Source organism: Rhincodon typus, chromosome 20 (assembly GCF_021869965.1).
Source record: "Rhincodon typus isolate 14 chromosome 20, sRhiTyp1.1, whole genome shotgun sequence".
Lineage (NCBI taxonomy): Eukaryota > Metazoa > Chordata > Chondrichthyes > Orectolobiformes > Rhincodontidae > Rhincodon > Rhincodon typus.
Window position 1 is genome coordinate 26,042,118 of NC_063351.1, and position 23,415 is coordinate 26,065,532.

The following is a 23,415-nucleotide window of genomic DNA, read 5'->3' on the forward strand; positions in this document are numbered from 1 at the left end:
TTCTTATTCTAAATCATTTCTTCTTTTTTCAGGGCCAATCCTAACTCTGATATTGTAACCACCATCTCCTGACTGTTCCCGTACTAACGCTTCAGCCACTTTGTCTATTTATTCTCTAGAATCAGATCCAGTAATGCTTCCTTCCTCATTGGATTGCATACAGATCAAAGTAGAAAATTCTCCTGAAAGAAGAGGAATTCTTTCCCCTTTACATGATTTCTATTCCATCATATGTCACATTGTAAAATGGCGGGACCTAATCTAAAAATGTTTGCAACATCTTTGTATGTTTATTCTACTGTAATTTTCCCACTGGTTGAAGGCCTTGAGAATAATGGTCCTTCTATTGTTTGTTAGCCGATTTTAAAAAACTGCCCTTGATGACTCTGGCACATAAAACACGGTAATATTCTTTTCATCAACATTGCTGCCGGTCCTTTCTTTCCTTCCCAGATAGTTCCTGAGAAACCTGTATTCTCAGATATTTAGCACTGTACCAAAAAAACTGGTAGACTGAGTAGTGTGGATCTTGCAGCTACCCGAGATTGCAAGTTTACTTTTTGATCTCATAATTATTCTATTTCAGTAGTACAAGACTTTTGTTTTGATTCATTTTTGGTTTTCTTATATTCAAAAATGCAAACAAAAAAAAAAGCTTTTTTTCCCCTGAACGGAGTTTTGTTTACAGAACTTTTGAAGAGGCCTACATGTGGATGGCTCAACCTTCTGTTTTTCGAAGTTACAGGCTTAAAACAATTTGTATGTGTAAGACAGTTTTTTTTTTTTTTAAAAACATCCTTAAACATTTTTTTTAAATCGCGGAGTTGAGTTTTTTTATAAATGTTGTTTTTACAGAGCTTTTGGAGAGGCCTACAAGTGGATGGTTCTGGAATGAGTTTTTCTAAAATTACAGGATTTAAAGCTGTTTGCTGGACTGCTTGAGGAATCGTTTTGTCCAACTAAGTGGTTGATTTTATTCAAGATATTTGTTTCTTTTATTTTTGCATGTTTAATATTAATTCTTTGGGTAAGGAAATGTAGTTTTTCATACATATCAATTGAAATCTACCTTTAAGGCTTGATGTCATTGAGGACATATAAAGCAAGACAGATTTATATGGCTAGTAGATTTAGAGACATGATTACACAGCAGGATCAGTCAGATGGATGGCTGAATGTCAGGAAAGGTAAGAAAGTAGTTCAGAAGTCTCCTGCGACTATTCCTCTCTCAAACAGATATTCAGTTTTGAGTACTGTTGAGAAGGATAATCTCAGAAGAAAATGAAAGAGGCAGACAGATCTTGCGCACCAACAGTGAATACTATGAAAGGCGAGGTTTGACAAAATTTAAAAGAATAATTGTTACAGGGGACTCTCCTGTTGGGGGCTCAGACAGGAGATTCTGCAGCAATGAGCGTGAATCTAGGACACTATGTTGCTTTCTGGGTGCCAAGATTAAGGACATCTCAAAATGCTTGAAGCATATTCTTAAAGGGGAGAGTGAGAAGTCAGACATTATTGCACATATTAGTAGGAATGACATAATTAAGGAAAAGATTAAGGCCTTACAGAGCGAATACAAGAGGTTAGGTAGAATATTTAAAAATAAAAAAAAGAGATCCTCAAAAGTAGTAATCTCTGGTTTAGTCCCAGTGCCAGACTTGAATGAGGGATGGAATACAAGGTTAAGGAGATAAATCAGTGGCTGAAGAGGTGGTGTAATGTTCAGGGATTCAGGCTCTTGGATCATTGGGAGCTCATCTGGGGCAGAAAAGACCTTTTCAAAAAGGATGTGTTTCCTGAACTGGAAAGCGACCAGCATCCTGGATAGATGAGGATGATTCTCAGAAAAGAACTAGCTAATCAGCAAAGACAGACATGAGCAAGGCAGAGAACCAAGTAAGTGAAGAATTAAACTGCACTATTTCAATGCAAGGGATCTTACAGGTAAGGCTGATGAGCACAGGACATGTTTGAGAACATGTCTTTTAGACGTTATAGGTATTAGATATTTGGCTGAGGGACGGACAGGGCTGGCAACTCAACATCTGAAACTTGGAACATTAAGGGAAGGTTAAAAAGGGTGGCAAGAGTGGAGAGGGAGTAGTGCTTTTGATTAAGGAAAACATTAATACTGTACCTAGAGAAGATATTTCTAAAAGAAAAATCGTCCAGTGAAACCGTGTGTTGAAATTAGGAATAAAAATGATAACCTTGATGGGATTGTACTATAGTCCCCACAATAGTCAGAGAAATTGGTGAATAAATATGTATAGAGATCTCAGATATATGCAAGAATAATAAGGTTGTAAGAGTTTTCAATTTTAATTTTCAAAACATTGACTGGGACTACCATAGTGTTAAAGGTTTGGATGGTGAAGAATTTGTTAAATGTGTTCAAGAAAATTTTCTTTACCAAAATGACAATGTTTCTACTTGAGAAGGAGTAAGACTTGGCCTTCTTTGGGCTTATAAGACAGCACAAGTGACTGATTTGTCAGTTGAGGAACATTTTGGGTCTTGTGATCATAATTAAACAAATTACGGAAAAGGATAAGCCTTCCATAAAAATTAAAGTTTTCAACTGGAATTAAGCAAATTTTAAATGGTATGAGACAAGAACTTTCAAAAGTTGATTGGAATAGATTGTTAACAGGTAAACGGGCACCTGACAAGCAGGAGGCTTTCAAAAGTGTGAAAACAAGAGTTCACAGTCAGTCATCGTGTTCCTGTTAGAGTGAAAGGTAAGGTGAGTAGGATTAGGCAACAATTGATGAATAAAGATAGAGGCTGCATTCAAGAAAAAGAATCATATTAGGTATATACTTTAGAGACTTTTAAGCGACTCTTGGATAGGCACATAGAGGATAGAAATTTGTAGGGTATGTAGAGTAGATTGATCTTAGTAGGATAATAGGTCGGCACAACATCGTGGGCCAAAGGGCCTGTACTGTGCTGTACTGTTCTATATCCTATATAGACAAACAGGTTCAACTGAATCTCTAGCAGCATGAAATGTATGAGGGCATTGTTTTTTTTGGGGGGGTGGGGAGGAGGGGTGCACGCAGAAAAAGTGATCAAGAAGGCAAAGAGGGGAAATAAGATAGCCTGGGCAGACAAGGTTAAGGATAGTCCAGAGATTCTACAAATACACTGAAAGCAAGAAAACAACGAGACAGAGTAAGGCCTCTTGAAGATTAAAGAGATCACCTTTGTGTTGAACCTCTGCAGACGGGAGAGATATTAAATGAATCAGTTTTTGCATCAGTTTTTCCTGTGGAGATGGAGACTAGAGAACTCAGGGAAATAAATTTTGATGTCTTGAAAATAGTTCACATTACAGAACAGGAAGTGCTGGAGGTCTTAGAAAATATAAAAGTGGATAAACCTCTGGGACCTGATCTAGAGTATCCTTGAACATGGTGGAACTATAGACCGGAGAGTCTGACTTTGGTGCTGGGTATGTTGTTGGAAGTGATTCTGAAAGATAAGATTTATATGCATTTAGAGAGGCAAGGAATGATTAGGGATAGTCAGCATGGTTTAGTGCAAGGGAAATTGTACCTCAAGCTTTAGTGAGTTTCTTTGAGGAAATAACCAAAAGGATTGATGAGGGCAGAGCAGTGGACATTGTTTACTTTGACTTTAATAAAGCCTTTCCACACGGTAGACTAATTAGTAAAGTAAAATCACATGGGATTGAGGTGAGCTCATCAATTGGATACAAAATTGGCTTAACGGCAAAAGACAGAGATGGAAGGCTGTTTTTCAGACCGGAGGCCTGTGACCAGCAGTGTTCCACAAAAATCGGTGATGGATCCACTTTTGTTTGCCATTTGTATAAATGATTTAGATGAGAATTTACAAGACATGGGTAGTACGTTTGGGGATGACACTAAAACTGGTGTTACAGTGGACATTGAAGGATATCCAAAATTACAAAGAGATCTTATCAATTGGGCCAATGGGCTGAGGAGTGGCATGGAGCTCAACTGGCTAAATGCGAGGTAAACTAAAGGCAAGATTTATTCAATTAAAAGTAAGACCTTGGGTAGTGCTGTAGAACAGAAACCATTAGGGGTTCACGTATATAATTCTTTAAAGTTTGCATCAGATGTAGAGAAGGTGGTTAAGGTGTTTAGCTCACTTGCCTTCATCGCTCAGACCTTTGCGCATTGGAGTTGGGACATTTATTGCGGTTGTACAGGACACTGGCGATGCCTCTTCTGAAGCACTGTATCCACTTCTGGGAGGTTACGGGAGCTTGATTGAGTTTTTTCAGGGGAGATTATTATTAACCTCAAGAAGGTTCAGAAAAGATTTACCAGGATGCTGCCAATAATGGAGGTTTGAGTTACAAGGAGAAGCTGCATTGGCTGTGACTTTTTCCACTGGAGCGTAGGAGATTGAGGGGTAACCTTATAGAGGTTTGTAAAGTAATGAAGTGTATAGATAAGGTGAATGACAGATGTCTTTTCACTAGGGTGGGGGGAGATCAAAACTAGAGGGCATAATTTTAAGGTGAAAGGTGAAAGGAGAAAGATTTTTTTAAAGTGAGAGGCAACACCTTTACACAGAGTGGTTCATTTATGGAATGTATGCCTGTACAGGTCCAAATGTCTTTTAAATGTTGTAAAAGTACATGAATAGGAAAGGTTTGGAGGGATTTGGACCAAGCACAGACAAGTGGGACTAGATTAGTTTGGATTATGGTTGGACCGAAGGTCTGCTTCCATTCTATATGATCTGACTCCAAGAGCCATCTTCTTTTACACAAGTATCCATTATCAAAGCTCCACATGGATATCCTGCACTTGCAGCTCCAAATTTATTTTACACAATCTATACGGTCCCTTGTGCACAGTAACCCTAATCTAGACCTTAATACATTCTTTCTTACTCTGACCCCACCTCATATGTTACCATTTACTACTCAAGTTGATGTACCTTGACTTTCCTCTCCAAGTTTATACCCTGGTCCCCTTACCCTTGTCAAGTTCGTTTAAATCCTCCCAATTATCAGCAGCAAATCTCCGTTTAACAAAACTGGTCCTTGCTTGGTTCATTAACTCATACATGGTGACCAACTGTGTTTACTAAGGCACACCATTATTCTCTAGGTAAACACCACGTGTTCACAACTTTTGAACAATTTGTTGCTTTTAACTGCGGACAAAAAGATAGTCAACCAATGCATAAAGATTTGAAAATAAACGCAACCTAAACACATGAAACATAACATCCAAGTAAGTCTTCACAGAATTATGTCACTGCCTACATAAAGTTTCTAAAGGACTACAGTCAGATTTATTCTACCATTTCTTTCGTAAGTAACTGAAACAACTTCTGAGTTCTTGAATTGCTTATTTCTTGATCAAGTATATCTTTAGCTGTACCTTCACCAATACGCCTTTCTTCAAAATATTCAGTACAAAGCTTATAAGGAGGACCCCAGTTTATATTATTCTGGTCCACAATCATAGGCATCAATTGAACTACCTTCCAGTCCTAAACTTAAAAACAGCCAAGGCAGACAGTGAAACATACTGTATTAAAGCCCTCCTCCTTATAAGCAATTAAAAAAAGTTGGCTGCTTTAGAATTAAAAAAGTTATTTTTGAAGACAAAGGTTTCTTGGCATCTTGCAAGTCCAACATCAAAGAAATGGAATTAAGAACCAGCTTCTGATGCCTGAATACAGCAGCGATCTTATTTATCCTCAAGAACACAACATCCAGTTGGGAAAGTCTTACACCATCCAGAAGGGACAACTTATGAAAAAGGGGAGATTTTTACGCTTCAGCTTTTTACAGTCAGCAACTCAGCCATTTCTGCCATTCAAATTCTAAGTAACATTGTTTTATGGACTATCATTTTATTTGGTCAGTGGAGAAATTTGAGAATTAACTGGGAGTGACCACATAGAATGCTGAAGTCTAAATCTGGTCAAGAGTATAGTATTGCTATTCTTAAATTAGCGTTTCTGAAAATTCTGGCTTTGTACCCAAGATGGTGCCAGAGAATGGCAATTTTGTACACTTCTCACCATACTCATGTATTCCTTTGAGTACAGATGACAATAAAATCTAATTCTAAGGTCAGTAAAGTTGTACATATCAAATTTTCAATTGTAAAGTACACAGTTCCCAATGAGTATAATAACATGACTTTGAATATATCCTCATGTTCACCTTGTGAAAATGTTATATTTTCCTTAAAACTGAAGTAGTGCATTGAGAGAATTGAATGTACAAAGGAACACACAGAATATCACTTTTACTTACACAAGACAATTGCTGAGTAAACAGTAAACATGACAAATGTAATATCAAAGGATGAATAGAACAAAACAAAATGTACTTACCAACTTAAGTAATTGGGGCAACTTTCTGAATTTTGCAATTAAAAGAGAGGCAGTCATGGCTTAAGTATTTTGTATCAAAGCGCTACGGTTATACGATTGTTCATAAAGACACTTTGTGCTTCACAGAATGCCTCAAACAGTGGATTCTATACAAACTTATTCGACTCATCATGGATGCATCCACTGAAAAACTCCTTGGTGCAGTTAGGCAAATCACATGCTACATTAATGTAAATTGAGAACACTGGAGTAAACAGAACATTCTGAAGAGAATGCATGGACATAACCAAGACTACATATACAAGAGCATTATCAATTATGTGAAAACTACAAAATCCACTATCACAAAACCCTACGTTATTTGTAATGTTCCTCCTGGAGCACAACTTCAAATTCATTGGGCCCCATCAGCTGCCATCAATTGAAATTAAAAGTACATTACTGAGGCTTTGATAATATTACGTGACTTGCACAGTAACAAAATATGGCAGCTGTCTACTAACAATTATTGTCCGACAAGTTTAACAAATTAATTTTCAACTTGGTAGCATTAGTGTGTTTGGCAGAAGTTACACATTTCTCAAGTCCTTATTATTTACCTTCAATTCACTGTAGTAAAGTGTCTCACCAAAACCTGTTCTAAGTCGGTATGTTGTCAGAAAGCAGTAGGATTTTCCGTGTGGCAACACTGTGAATCTTGAGATATCTTATTTCAACATGGAATTTTGCAAGAATAAAACCTACTTATCAGTGCAAGTTGATGTTTGATATAACTTGTCAGCAATTTACTGAATTGTATGACCGAATACTGTTAACTCTTAATTAATCAGAAGCTTGCAATTCCAGAAATCATTTCTTTCCTGTTGTAAAAACATTGCTAATTCTTTCCAAGATATGTGGGTGTGGGAAGGTGAGGGGGAGCTTAAACCTTTTTGGCTTAAAGAGTTTTGTTTCAGATTCACATAGTCCTAGATTTGAATTCAGAATTAAAGTACCTGTGCATGGATTATGGAATCATCAGACTTCACAGAATAGATCGTAGAATCCCTACAGTGTGGAAATAGGCCCTTTGGCCCAACAAGTCCACACCAACGCTCAGAGCATCCCACCCAGACCGATCTTCCTACAACCCACAATCTACACATCCCTGAACACTGCAAGCAATTTAGCATGGTCAATCCACCCAACCTGCACATCTTTGGACTGCGGGAGGAAACCGGAGCACCCAGAGGAAACCCACAGACACAGGGAGAATGTGCAAACTCCACACGTACAGTCGCCCAAGGGTGGAATCAAACCCAGGTCCCTGGTGCTGAGAGACAGCAGTGCTAACCACTGAGCCACTGTGCTGCCCCATGATGGGCTGAATGGCTTTTTCTATTCCAATTCCAAATGGAAACTATCATATTGATTAAATAAGAAGTGTCCCATGGTATAGTTAGTAACCTGATGTATATTGATCAATAAAATTCATTCATTAAAATCATGAAGGAAGGATGTGTCATTTGTTTCAAGTTCCTTACAACTTCTACAGGATGCACATAACACTCAGTACCTTTTACTACTCTCCTTACACTTCGGCCTCTTCCTCTTGATCTTTTTAAATCAAATTGGCAGTCGCACTTGTTATTGCCTCTCACTTATGAGCAGGTCACCCTCTGAAGTTGCCATGCCTTGTTCTCTCAGGTCCAACCACAATATTGTTATTTAACCTGCTGCCATAGGTGCTTCTGTTGACTGGCAAACAAGCCTCAGAGTGCCAAATCTCAGACATTTGATCCTACCTTCCCCTGGGCCAGAGCCCCAAACATCAAACTATTGCACCCAGGGCTGTCAATGACCTGTTGCCTCCGGAGATCTTTCCTCCAATTTCAAACCCCTCAGTCCTCCAACTCAGAACAATCCGCTTTTATGTTCTCCTCCCAAACCTCCACCAATCCAACTCCAAAATCAACCAAAACAAACACTGCTATTAATTTCAGCCTCTAACTGAACTGATTTCTTCCTATTTCAACTGATTTTTCTTCCCATTGTCCAGTCATTCCCTATCTACAACCATGACTCTGACTTCCTCCATAACAGTTTCCAACTTCCTGGCCCTAAACATTTTCTCCACCATAGAATCCAATCTTCCTACATCTACAATCCCCATCAGGATGGGTTTTTCTCCATTAACAACCAGCATCTTCCACTTGGCTAAATTTGACCTTGCATTGAACAACATCTCCTTTAACTCAACTCACTTGATAAAAATAACAGGTATTCCTATTCAACAAGCTTTGCCTATTTTTGTGGGGTACGTGGAATATTTTTTCCCCCCCATTCTGAATAGGTCACAACCTTGCCTCTTTTTCCAGAGCATCAATGCAGTTTCCTGCTTTCAGCCAAAGCTGGAAAATTTATCAGCCTTGGCTCCAATTTCTACTTTCACCTTCATCTGCTTTTCTCTTTCCTTCTTTGATATCCCTGCCTATCCTCATAAATGGAAGCCAAAACAAATGAGTCCTGCTAATCTTACTGACTCGCACAGCTACATCAACTGCACACCTTCACACTCACCTTCCATAAGGACTCCCAGGCCCTCAGTCTGTCTCATGACTTCTGATTATAGAATTTCCACACCCAAGTTTTAGATATATGTCTTCCTCCTTCTTCAGCTAAGGACTGATCTCCAAGGGGGTTTGTTATAGTGTCCCTACTTGAGCAACGAGGCCTGGGTTCAAGTTCCACCTGCACAGGGGTGTGTCATTACATCTCTGAACAGGTTAATTACAAAGAAAGAGGTTTCCCCAATACGGTTGACAAGACCCTTGGTTGTGTCCAACATTTCCTGCACTTCTGTCTTCATCCATTTATCTCTGTCCTGAAGATAAAATTACATTCCCTGTCCTCTTGCACCACCCTACCTGTAGATTATTCTCTGCCATTTGAGGCACTTAAAAGCACAATAATATCAAAGTGATCACCCTCAAACACCTTCAGCACTACAAAGGAATTTCTCCATCGTAACTCCGAAATAATTCTCAACACCCTGCTTCCTTCCTGTAGCACTCATGCAAGCACAAAGCATCGGCCTTTATCTTCCCGCTGCAGGTAAGGCAGCGTCCATGGAGAGAAAGATTAGGTGGGTTATAGGGGGATGGGTGGGATGCTCTGAGGTTCTGTGTGGACTTGTTGGGCCAAAGGGCCTGTTTCCATACTGTAGGGATTCTATGAAAATTAGAAGATTGGCAGTGAGAAACACTTATAATGTTGAGTCTGGATGAACAGCCATCTAGACTCAAAACGTTAGCTTGCTTTCTCTCCATGGACACTGTCTGACCCACTGTAATCTCTAGCACTTTTTGTTGCTACATAAAGGAGCCTTTTTCTGTACTGTAGATCTCTCTAACTTTAAATCAAGATATAGCCAATGATATGCTTTTTCTACATTAGACTGAGAATGAAAAGATCCATCAACTAGGTTTCTTTGGTATACCCAGAACTGTGTTATGACGAAAACAAAACGCAGTGACGATGCAGAATTGGCAAATACATTTGTAACATGGAAATATAAATATATTTCCCGGTAATAACCCGAAACACACAAACAGTTCAGCTATATGGAGAGTGGGGATGGGGGAGGAAAAAAAACTGATTTCTTTCTGCAAAGTGTTAGTTTAAAAAAAAAAAAATTGTTGGCCAATGGTGGCTCTTCTTGAAGGTAAAAAATATCAGGCAGAGAAAGTTTGATGTCTGTCAATCTGGTGCATTAAACATGTGACCAATTCACTCAGGCTGTCTCTCGTGCCCTGGCAGACACAGTTTGCTCAGGAAGTACCATATTGAGAAATTCTTTCAGTCACACTTCCAGAAGAACAATCTGGTTTTATCCTGATCTCACAAAAAGTGATTCAACAAGACAAACTGGGAAGGTTTTTCCAGTTGAAAATCCAAACAAACTCCAAACTTTAAAATCCTATTTTAACAGAATAGCCAAAAAACAGCATGTATTTTCCTCGAGGAAAGTTTAAGCAATCAAGATTAGCAATTACATGGAAACATGTGGTTTTCACAAAATGTTTAGCTGATTAAAAAAAGTTCCAATATGTCGTTTTATTGAACTTTTGAAGAAGAAAACCCAGGCACAATACTCAATCCTTCAAACTCAAAACACAAAAATTAGTAACATGAAGCATCTTCATGATAATCCATGCACTGCCCAAACAGTGTTGTTTGATATAAATCCCAGTTCTGAAAAAAAAACTCACCCACAGAGCAATGTTTGAGAACCTCACTCAAAAATTAGGCTTTAGTACTGGTCAGAGGCTTGTAATTTAAAAAGTTGTTCAATTTAATTTGGACTAATACGTTCAACTCTTTGTGGTACTCAAAGCACGTCTGATCGAAATGAACTCCATGCAATAATGCACCAACTATCCTTCCAGTCTTACTAAGGCAAGCAGAACCAACAGAAACAATTTTCCTTCTAATGTGAAGTTGAATTAGAATGGATCACCCCAAAGCATGTTTTAAAATTAAATCGTCATCCCAATGGCACAAACAAACAGTTCAATCCTCAGCCATCTAGTTTAGGACACGAGTATAAACTAGAATGTAGACAGAGGCAGCAATTAGTTTTTCTATCAATCGGTCATCAGAAAAATTCTTACATGTGACAGTTTCTTACAAAAGAATCACAACTTAAGACTTATCACAAAAAAAAGCCTTCAAGAATTGATGGGCTGAACTCATGCATAAAACTGGGCAACAGTTATGACATATACTAATTTGAATTTAAATCCTCTCAGATTGATACTATAGGAAAATTACTAAGTAAACTTGAAATCTATTTCTGTAAATGTGAAAAATGTAACATTTAACATTTGATGCAATATAATAAACACAAAGCAAACAGATCTTTTTAAAGGTAAAAGTGGAGAAAACGTGCGCACATTTATTTAACAGTACGCAAACAAGTTTGCCATCACTTAACACTATGTACTACTAGAGGGCATCAGATTACAAGCAAATTAAGTTACTTGAACCCAGAATAACTGAGCCACTTTTCAAATATCTCAATACAGATTTGGATAACTGACCTTGAATAAGAGACATTGAAGCACTGGAGGGTTCCGAACGGATCAGATGACAAGATTTATAACAAGTTATGAACTGGCAGGCAAAATTTTGCATTGCAGAAGAAAAAAAGAGTAGAAATGATGTTAAATCATCACCCTCTCCTCAAAGTGTTGACTCCTTCACTACATCGTTTTCACCTTTAAGATTCTCCTTAACCACTTGCTTTACTCAAGCTATTGAGTCATTAGATCTCATCAGCTATATGGCTCAGTAACTGACTATCTCCTTTGTGCCTTAGAGCATTTACTATACTAAAGATGTTCTATAAAGGCAGGTCTTTTTTGTAAAATGCTTGATACTGAAGGCATTTCACTTCCTACTTTGAAACTCCTACGGATTGACAACTAGTGTCTCGACTCATGATGACCACATCCAGAAACAAAAAAAACTTCATTCTACTCTCTCCAAGTCACACATTGCCCCGACTTCAAATCATATCATGATCTGCCCACAATCATAGGATGACAATCCTGGAACTCCCTTCCCATCAGCACTTTAACAAGACAGCTTGTGGTAGTTTAAAAGGTGGTTCACCACCACCATCTTAAAAGCAACTAGGGATGAAAATAAATAGTATCAAAAGTAAGACCTAGAGCCATTGAAAGTATTTAAAACATTCTTCACTGAAGCACAGCAGAATTAAGGTTTGTGACAGTGACTAACACAGGATTTTAAATAACTGCTAAACTTGGACTTTCTAGATGGCTCAACTGGTTATGTCAGAGAGAACCTTGGTAAATGGTGGACTACAGTTAGTCAGTTTCTGAACTGAAGGAAGATGGATGTTATTGGTTTTTGGGATGTGGAGTGAATAGGCAGGAGATGGAAAGGAGTTCCAGAGCTTAAGGTCAGACAGCTGCAGCCATAGCCACAAACGGCAGACCAATTAAAATCAGGTACTTCATGAGGCTACTGTTCAATGTGTGCAAATACCTCACATGGCACTGAAGGAGATTACACAAATAGGGAGTCAGAAGACCAAGCAGGCATTTTAAAAGTAAGGATGTAGCTTGACTTAGAGCCAGGTCCATAAGCAGAAGAATCACAGATGAACAGTATTTGTCGCAAATGTACAAATGAAGTCTGAAACACTGTTGTGCAAGTTTGGGAAAAAAAAATCTAACGTGGGAGGCCAACCAGGAGGATACTGGAACAGCCAAGTAGATTCATAATAAAGATATGAAATGAGGATTTCTGCATATGAACTGACGCAGTGAAAAAGTTCGGCCATCTTAATGGTGCAGCTAGAAATTCATTTCAGAGTTAAATATTATATTCAAAGATTGAAAAGTCCCATTTTCTCTCAAAAGAGGGAGGAGTTAGTTGCCGGGAAATGGAGTCTGAAGCAGGGAATTAAAGCAATGGCTTTAGTTTCCTTACATTATTTTGGTAGAAATTATTCCCCTGGCAGTGCTGGCTACTGACAAAGCAGTCAAATAAGCTAGCAATGTAGTACTGTAATGAGAACAGCCAGCTGGACCTTAAAGTATGGGTTCCCTGATTGGGGCTGTTAATCTGGTCCAATCAGGGATCCTGGCTGACGTTAAAAGGGTGAGTGTCAGAGATATTGACACTCTAGTGCTGCCTCATACAGAGGCACCATTATCAAGGACTGTTCCCGTGTAAATAAAGGGCAACTTGGTGACGGGATATCGGTCTCTGTGGAATTATTTCAAAAAAAAACAGTGGAGGCACAGTAAAAGGTAGAATGGTGTGTGAAAACTAATCGGTGATATCCACCAAATATGCAACATCGGCAGCATATAGATGAGAAATGGGGGACGACTAAGGATAGAACATGAGGAGGGCAACACAATTAGTTTATGGCAAGAAAGTGGAAGAGAAGCTATTGCAAGTAATTTTGTGGTTGCAGATAAAAGAATGAGGTCAGTTCCATCTAACTGGAAAACATGGGGGGCCAGGGATTGAGGGTGGGGGTGTAGAGAATGGTGTGGTCAAGTGCATCAAGTTTGCAAACAAGTTACATAGTACAAGGAAGGGTCATTTACCAAAGTTTGGAGAGGACATCAGGCATTAAAATCTTACAGTGTGCAGCAGATTAAGGTAGACGTGGCAAGATTTCTTCTCTGAGGGGCATCAATGAATCAAGTGGGTTTTGTATGGCATCTGTTCAACCTGCAAAGTTGCCAAAACCTGCTGTTGAATTATTTTAGAAAACAATCAGCCTGCTGTACTCAAGTTTATTTTCAAAAATTTAAAAACCTGCTGCTGTGATTGTACAAATTAGGCCACTTTTAGCATAATCTTCCTCAGTGCACAATGCTTCCACATTGTGTCACCTGCAAATTTTCGAATTTCATCCTATACACCAAGCCTAAGACATCTTTAGATCAGGTAAAGCACTGAACCTGAAGAACTGCATTATTTCTATTCCAACAATCCAAAAGCGATCACTGAACACGACGGTTTCTTGTCATGGAGCCAAGGCAATTCTGCCACTGTCCCTTTACTTGCTAAAGTGGCAAATAACAGGCTAGTTAAACACCTTTTACAAGCTCATGTGCATCACATCAATACCTATGCCAAAGAAGTCAATTTAAACAATTTAAATTTAAAGTCAATTTAAACACAATTTACCCTCAACACTTTAGCTAATCCATATGTGTCTAAACGATTGTTGTTCCTAAAAGCTTTCCCATTATGGGGGTAGAGATGACTGGCCTGTAGTTGTTGGTTCATTCATTCAATTTTAAACAAGGTTGTAACATTGGCAATTCATAGGTATTCTGACACCACTGCTGTATCCAAGGAGAATTGAAAAAAAAAATGGCTATTTCCTCTACAATTAGCATCCTTACTTCTCTCAGTATCCTTGAATACACCTGACCCAGTCTTGGTGAATTAAGGTTCAGTACAGCAAACTTTTCTTATACTTACTCTACATCAATGTGCAGCCCTTTCAATCTCTCAACTAGCCCATCCTTCACAGCATTGTCTCCGTGCCCAAATCACCTTTGTGATCACAATATCAACTGATGACTTTTACATTGACTGCAAGTCCCTTCTTACAATCTCGTTGCTGCACTTGTTTCACTTCACAGCTGAATTCTTTGCACTCAGCCACATTCACACTTCTATCCCCCCCAAAAAAGTTTGTGAAAACAGGTGCTAAAGATGTCCCAATTCCACTACAGTCCAGTATATTAATAACTTAGAATACCGGGACAAGCCGGACAGCAGAAAAGATGCATTCAGAGCAAAAATCCATCGAGACTGTTATAAACCATTCAGACAATTTATCAGATCTCAAATCATTGCAATATATTCACATTCTCATTTCTCTCCACTGTTCTCTTAACATTCTGCATATGTTACTCATTTGTGAATAGTTTATGTACTTATTGGAAAACTACACAAGGAATTAAACAAAATTTAATTAAGACCTACCAACACAAGCGTTGAGAAACAGCCAATCTGATCTTTTCATTCTGTTCTTTATTTGTTTGAGTCTTTTAAAGTCCACTTCCAACTCTTCTTTACTCCCTACAGCCCCAGGTGCCAGCTCAATCCTCTGAAAGTCCATTTTCATTGCAGATTCACGTTTAGGTACAGGAGGAGATCTTCTTTGGCTATTGCCACCACCAACACTGCTCCTCCATCGAGCCCTGTCCTGCTCATTTATCAGTGAAGAAGCTTCCTCTGGCTCTGCAAATTCAATTGCTTCCAAATTATTAGGTCTAGGATAGTCACAGACTACACACTTCCGAGACTTGGGACAGTTCTCGTATGTGCAAGCTGTGCACGTCCAATGCAATGCTTTTGTGTTCAGTCTGTTCCTGTCATTATATTCTTCACATGGATCCTGAGAAGCCTGAACTGGTCTTGAAATACAACCAGATGACTGGGGGGATTCTGTAGGACTTCTAGTCCGACGTTGGGACAAACACTGAGTGCATCTTATTGCTCTTGGCCAATTCAGATAAGTACACATGTGGCATGACCACTTGCTTGTACTTTCTGAATTGTAGGATGATTTAACCCTTGGTCTAGCACTAGAATCTGGACAAATCAAAGGGCTGCTGCCACCCTCTATATTTGTGGTATCCCAGTCTTGATTCAAATCACTCGAGCTGCCCCTGATTGGATCTTCAGTAATTATAGTGCCAGTAGGTCTTGGCGCACGACACATAGTACATTTGATTGCAGAGGGCCAGTTTTCGTATGTGCAATATTCACAGGCCCACTTTATTCCATTTTCAGTCATCGTTGCTCACACCAGTTTTCAAAGCTGGATTGGAATCTGCAAAATAAAATTAAAAAGTATGAAGTACTTCTCTTAAAGCCCATTTTGGCACCCAAATTTACTGACTGCAAGAACTGTAAGGGTCTCCTACACTACTGTATGTAAAACGTTGGGTGAGAAACATTACACTTTTTCAGTAAAATGTATTTATCAGGGAACACTACATATTGTTGAGTCCCAGACAACTTTACAGCTTATAATTCCTACCAATCTCCCTCCAAACGAAATAACTCAATTTAAAATATTAGAACATATTTCTTATTTAAATATCAATATTATCATGTGGAACAAAATTAACCCAAGCCTGTACTATGGTGCAGGTAGTTTACAAAAAGAAATCTTCAGGGACCCTATTTTTAACAAAAACTGAACAGATCTGAGGCAGCGTCACAGGACCCGAAATTAACTCTGATTTTTTTTTTCACAGATGCTGCCAGACCTGCTGAGCTTTTCAAGTGACTTCTGTTTTTGACCCTCTCTTTAACAGTTTATCAAGAGTAGCTGAATGGAAGTTTGATGAATTAAACTTACATATTCTGGATGCACAATTCAAACCAAGACAGCTTTTAATATTTCCTACCATAAATGATCTAAAAATTAATATACAGGATGGCAGAATCAAAACCACAAAAATGCCTGGATTAAATTTATATAAAAAATTGTGGAATAAACAGAGAATAGCTTGAAACTGACTTAAGTCAGTTTCACTTTTGTCCTATTTTTCCATGGGTTAGGACAATTCTACAGCTACAACCGTGTGCAACTGCACCAAGCAAATACACATTTAATTTCCATATCGAAGTATAAATTAATTAGTATCAATTCAGTGTAACCACAGCACAGTAAAATATATATTTGACATCTCAAACTGGTTATTTGTTTACCAGAAAGAAATAAATTGCTCATTTATGAGTTCCTCACAAAAAAGGCAACACTCTTTACAATGCTATCCTAGATAGTGACCACTACAGTTAAGACTCTGTGCACTCTGGTAAAAGTTGCCTTATAGTTACCTCCAATATGTTTCATTCTTCAATGCAAGCTTTGAAAACCAACTCCAGAACTCATTACAAAATCCATTAGTTTGGAATCAGTCAGTTCATCTATGCTTACTCCTTCACTAATTTACGAGAAGGAAACCATGCATCCATGAGAAAAAAGCTAATTGGATGCAAATGTCAAGATTAAGTGTACATATAACATTCTTTTGCACAATTTACAGAAATCTTTTGTATTTAATAAATTAAGTACGTTATATTACCAATGCTGATTTGAGAATTTGAAATCTTTTTTAAAATCTGGTTATGAGTAAAAAATAAGAATGACTGTTAAGCTATTTGGATTGCCATTGAAAACCCAACAGGTTCACTAATGCCCTCGGAGGGAAGGAAACCTTGCCCACCTTACCTGGTTTGGCCTATAAGTGATTCCAGTTCCATATCAATTCTTAACTGCCCGTTCAAATGGCCTAGAACATCACTCGGTTCAAGGAGGTGGTTCAAAACCACCTTCTCAAGACAACTAGGGATGGGAAGATGCCAGCCTTTCCATTGACGCCCACATCCTGAGAACGAACAATTAAAAAAGAGAACTGGAAAATTTCTATTTAAAATGAAGAACCAAGAAAGTCCAACATTTTCAAGAACTACCATCAGTTTATGGTTGACTGCTGCTCATTTATCAGGGCCAACCAAGTAAATAATCATAGAATCATACTGCACAGAAGGAAGTCATTCAGCCATGTACCTGTGCCAGCTCCAAAAGGCTATCCAATTACTCCCTCTCCTCTTTTTCCCTTGGCTAAGCAACATTCCTGCCCTTTGAATTAAGCATATAAACCTTTTCTGAAAGTTAATTAAATTCTGTTTCTGCAACCCTTTCAAGAAGCCCATTGCTGATCACAACCATTACTTAAGAAATGGTCTGTAAATGGAGGTCACCAGAACACCACAGAAATGGAGTCATATACCTGAATTATAAAAAGATAGACATTTGTGACAAGTGTCTGTGGTATTCTCCACTTTTTTTTAAAATTCTAACAGATAATTAAAACACACAGTAGTGGAAATCAATTGACCTGTACACTTGAGTAAGGCTGCAAAACAGAATATCTAGCAAATCACTGTTCTGAAAAGGGGAGTGGCCCAGGCTAACAGCTTATACACAGGAACAATGTTATAGTGGGGTCCCAACTTCAAATGTGTTAGATATTTTCCTATTTTAACACGTTTTAATATCACACTAGACAAATTGTATTCATATAAAAATGTGGGGCTCAACACACATCCACATTATACAGATTATCCACATCATACGTGCTTTAGCACATCATTTTATAGTAGATCTCAGTGCATTGAGAGATGTTCATTAACTGTTTTTCTAGTGCTTTGGCATTCGTACTATATTCCAATCATCAGGTTTCCTCTCATTCTGCAACTACAATAGTACTGTTATTCCTCAAATTTTGGAATCTACAGCAAATCTGATATAAATAACCTTGCATCCTCAGTCTAGAAGAAAAACTTGACTGCACTCCCAAATTTTGTTCACTCAAAATAACTGAACTTCCAACTTCCCGTGAACATTGATGTCATCACATGAAGACATTTTGTTTCAAATAAATTAATTTTCAAATAGATATAAATTAAAGAGAGTAGCAAGTAGCGCATGACGGATGTACTTGCTAGCTCTGCTTTCATCTGATGACTGCTGTATCATTTGAGACAGTCAACAAAACCAATGGAAACAGCAGAGATCCACTCCAAGTACACAAAGGCATTTGGCAGAAGAAATAAAATTTTAGACATGCTTATGTATTTCAAAACTAAGCATAAGCTATTATAAACTAAATTTTCTTTTGAATCCCATAAAATCCAAAACTCTGGTCTACATTAACTAAAGCTATTCTATAAAACTACAGTTTCACTGGTTGTATGCTTACAAAATCCTTCCTTTTAAAGAAAGCAGTTACAATGCACTTGATTTAAAACAGTTTTGCAAGATTAGAAATTTACCTCCAAACAAACTTTACTTCTGCCTTAGTTGTGTCAGCAATTTTCCACCAACCTTTTTATAGGTGATACTAACCAAGCAGGTATGACATGACTAAGCAGGCCACAACTCTGATAAAAATCATTCAAAACTTAGCTTCAGCATGCAAGAGTAAATCTTTCAAACACTGTTAGCCAAATCGATGCTGCATTAGTGACTATTGTTACAGAAAAGTACAGTTTCACAGATTGTTCATTTCTCTTTCCTGAGCTAGGGATAAGGAAGATAACCATAATTCCCACCGCTCTATTAACAAAAAAAAGTCATTAAAAGTAGTACTATCCTGACCAAAAAAATTCAATCCCACAACAAAAATTTTAATCCAATATAATCACTATACACAGAACACACTACATACACACACCCATTATGGAATATTCAAATCGGTCTTCTTATATGGAACTTTACAATTCAACATACAAGTTCAAAATGTTTTGACTAGGCTGAATATCATCAATAATAATGTAAACCTAGAAAAAGTACCACAATATTCTGTACAGTTTTCACTTCAGAAATCCTTGATGGCTGAAAACATTACACTTCATCACTACACAACCCTGTAAAAAGTTTAACAATTAATGTTACAAGAGAAGTACAGGCTTCACAGTCTGATATCAAAGCAAAACTCTAAGACAGCAGAACCAAGAGCTCATTTATTAGCAAGAATATATCTAATTAATGCAAGATATTAATGAGTGGGGAAAAAGGGAACAGTTGTAGCCTTTATCAAGAAAAAAAAATTACACGTGCTGGCTACACAACCTCAATGCCTTAGCTTAATCATCAACAGGAAGGTTCTAAGTGCCAAACAGTCCCTAAATTGTGTGGCTAAAATATTTGCTTATTGCTAAATTCAAATTATTGAAAAGTACAATGTGGGAATGTAGAGTTCAAAACAGAATTATGCAGTTTTGAAATAAAAACTGTCACTCTGGAATAACTGAACTGCAACTCTGAATTTAATGATGATAGGGAAAGCCAGAAAATTTGATAAATTATGGTTCAAACATATTCAAAAAGGACTTGAATTTATTTAACAACCCACCAAATTTGAACAAAAATCTCCCATTAGACTACAACTGTAAACAAAAGAGTCAACAAGCAGCACTCAAGAAAGATTCCATTTATAAATATGGAATGGTAGCCACGTTACAAAAAAAAACTGTTACAAAAATCACACGTAGAAATGCTTTAATTTTTGGCCATGGAGATTGTGCCATAAAAATAAGGGTTTCAACAATAATAACGAAATGTACTTTGATTTCTTGTTTGTAGAGTTCTGTTTTCAAACATTCGAGCTGTAAGCTCCACAAACGTGGCGCTGGATCCGGATAAAATGCAATTGGAAACAGAACCCCAGAAAAAGGGAAAGCTACGCCAAGACAGGTACAGTACGTATACCATCTTGCATCAGAACATGAGTTTTATCTTTAGAAAGCTACTATTTATATCCAGCCTGTTGTAATAGTATCAAAGTTCAGGTTCTGAACAAGATGTAAAGAGAAAACTAGATTTCTTCACGCACAATACAAAGTAGGTAATCGACACTTTTCGTGCCCCCAGCACCCCCAAACTTCAAGGTACCAGCTTCGTAACTGCTTGGGATAAACTTTTGAAAACCCTACGTGCACCTTTACCTAAACGGTTGGTTGGGCTGAACCCAAGACTACACAGCAGGTCAAAAGAGCTGCTGTTAGAGGAGGATGCAGATTTGTCTTAACACTAACTTCCAAAGGAGCGGACCTGCACTGATCCAAGCTGGGCTGCGTGCAAGCATGCTTCTCTGCCACTTCGGGCAGAATAACTAAAGAGCGCGGTAAAGAGGTGCGGTATTTTTCGTGACTGACGACCAACAGTTACCTAATTCCAGATCTCAGGCACTGGCCTGACATTCAGCTGCGCTGGGTCTGCACCTCCATTCCGCCGCCGCCGTCGGTGCCCCATCTCTTTCGTTTACGTTCAGTGTCCGAGGGACTGCATACAACAAACTGACCTTCCCCTCCACCACCGCCGTTCCAGTCGATCTCTCTTCTCTCCCCCCTCCCCACCCCTTCCCCGCAGCCCCCGCCGCTCTTTCCCTTACATGGTGGCCGGATCAAATAAAAAGAAATCCCCCGCCTCCCGTCTCACTCCCGTCGCACCTCACCCCCGTCCAACTAGCGACCTCCAGCTTCCACCCTTCTCCCACCCACCCCCCTCCCCAAGCCTCCTCTTCTTTTTTGTTCTTATGACATTTTTTTTCCTTTCTTTTCTCAGGCTCCTCCGTTCGACTCTAATGGCGACGGCAAAGACAACATCGGACAAAGTTTGCTGGGATATTTAAAACGTCACTCCGCAACTCGCGCCCGCTCGCTCCCCTCATTGGCCGCCGCTCGGTCTCAGGCGTGGGACCAATCGTAGCCGCCATCCGTGATGTTTTGGAACCGACGTCACCCCGGGTAACCGGGCTGTAACGTCACCACGTCAACCGAATGTTAGAGGCGAGGCGATTTGCACGTCACGTAACTCAACACCGCTGTGTTCTTTGATTGGCCGACGATTACATCACCCTCTATCTCGGACGGAATGCAACTCAGCTGATCAGAGCTTCTGTGCGCGGCGCCAGAGTCGGACTCACAACCCTTCTACCACTTAAACTTTAAATAGAGGACAACACACTTAAGCTCGCTGAACTTAAAACTCAGGCTATTTATTTTGGTAGGGACTAGGCGGAGACATGATTAAATAAAGATACAATTCTCAAAGAGCTACCGAACCAGAGTAACCTGAGTACATACGTACATAAATCATTGAAGGTAGCAGGATATGGTGAGGGATCGGTTAAGAAAGCATACAGCATCATAGATAGTAGGAACTGAAGAAGGGTCCAGACCCGAAACGTCGGCTTTCCTGCTCGGCCTCCTGTGTTCATCCAGCTCTACACCTGGTTATCTTTATACAGCATCATAGGTTTTATTAATAGAGACATCGCGCACAAAAGCAAGGAAGCGAATTAAATTTGTGCAGAACACTAAGTTGGCTTCAACTATAGTATTGTGTACAGTTCTGGGCATGATGCTTCTGAAAGTATGTGAAGGCATTAGGAGGAGTTCAGAGAATATTAATAATTGCTTCAAGGATAAGAAAACTCAATTATGTGGATAAATTTGCAAAATTAAGACTGTACTCGGTGAAGAAAATATTGAGATAAGATTTAATAGAAGTATTCAACACCATGTGTCTGGATACAGGAAACTATGGATCTGGGTGCATAGATCTTTGGAGGTGGCAGGACAAATTGACAGATTGGTTTGCAAAGCAAATGGCATCTTGGGCTTCACAAATGGAGTACAAAAGCAGTCAAGGTCTGTTGAACCATTACAAAGCTCTAGTTTGCCAACAAAAACAATTGCATACAGTTGTAACTACCACACTTTTGGAAAGATTTCAACATCTTAGAGGGTGAAAGAGATTTACAAGTACAGTTCCAGGGATGAGAAGTTTGATGAGACTGGAAAAGCTCATTATTCTCCTCAAAGCATAGGCAAATGAGTGGAGTTTATAGGAGATGTAGAAGATTGTGACAGTTTTAGAGTACAGAAAGAAACGTTGTTCCCCGTGATGCAAGGATGAGTGGACACGGATTTAAGGTTTTTGTCAAGAGTTGCAGGGAAATGTAAGAAAGACTTCTTTGATACAGCAATTGAAACTAGTTTTGTAGGTGGGCAGTGGAAGCAAAGATAGTTAGTGATTTCTAAAGAAAATTAGATAGGAAAAAAATTAACTTTCAGGGCTACAGGCATGGAGTGCAGAAATAGGACTGACTAGATTGTTCTGCAGAGAGCTGGCATCAGTTTGATGGAAAAGTTTCCTCCTGCTGTGACATAATAAATTGGTAATCCAAAGCAAATAGTGTGGTATTGATTTTGTTGCCTATAACATCCACCCAAACAGGCAGAGACCTTCAGTTTAACATCACAAGTAGAAGACTCCTTCTGTCCTGTGTTGGAATGCCGGCCCTGGAGTTCCACAAACTCATAACCTTGCAGTTCAGAAGCAGTTGTTCTTCCAATTAAGCCACAGCTGACATGTAGTTGGAATTTGATATTGGATGCTAAATTAACATTGATGCAAAGCACAAGGTTTAAATTCTCACGTTCGGGTTGATAACCACTGGTCGGAGATAGTCCTAGATGTTTGACTAATTGGATGTTGCAACTGTGTTACAATTTTTGAAACGCTTTCCCAAATCTCAGCTTTTTATCACCTCTCCCACAATCTGCTGCTTTCAAATCTATTATCTTTTCTGGCTATTGTTTACTTACCTGGCTCCCAAAGGACATTTTCCACATCACGATTATAAGTGTAAATCTATAATTTAGTTGGCAAATACTATTTGTACAAAAATAGTTTCACCTGAAACTGAAAAAGCACTAACAAATTAAATTGGCTGTAATCATATTTCACTGTACAAATTCATGATTAATGTGTTTCAAATTTTATTGATGTGTGGCCTCTAACAGTTTTTATAAAGCATTTTGAATCAACTATTGAGAAGAATTGATTACATGATATTTTTAGGCTGGCACTCCAATATAGTACTAACAGAGTGCTGCACCATCTGAGAAACCATCTTG

General features: G+C 38.7%; 1 protein-coding gene across 4 annotated transcripts in view; it reads right to left on the reverse strand.

The window, feature by feature from the left end:
• Positions 1-21,209, reverse strand: part of zranb1a (zinc finger, RAN-binding domain containing 1a) — a 61,414-nt gene extending 40,205 nt beyond the window's left edge. The window contains exons 1-3 of one of the 4 annotated variants that reach the window (XM_048608745.1): positions 20,660-21,209; positions 17,156-17,312; positions 14,893-15,745 (exon numbers count right to left, since the gene is read on the reverse strand). In XM_048608745.1, coding sequence (XP_048464702.1) covers positions 14,893-15,709 — 817 coding nt within the window. In that variant the 5' untranslated portion in view covers positions 15,710-15,745; positions 17,156-17,312; positions 20,660-21,209. The remainder of the gene's footprint in view (positions 1-14,892; positions 15,746-17,155; positions 17,313-20,659) is intronic. The other 3 variants (XM_048608747.1, XM_048608744.1, XM_048608746.1) reach the window with 3 other exon arrangements.
• Positions 21,210-23,415: the final 2,206 nt, after the last annotated feature.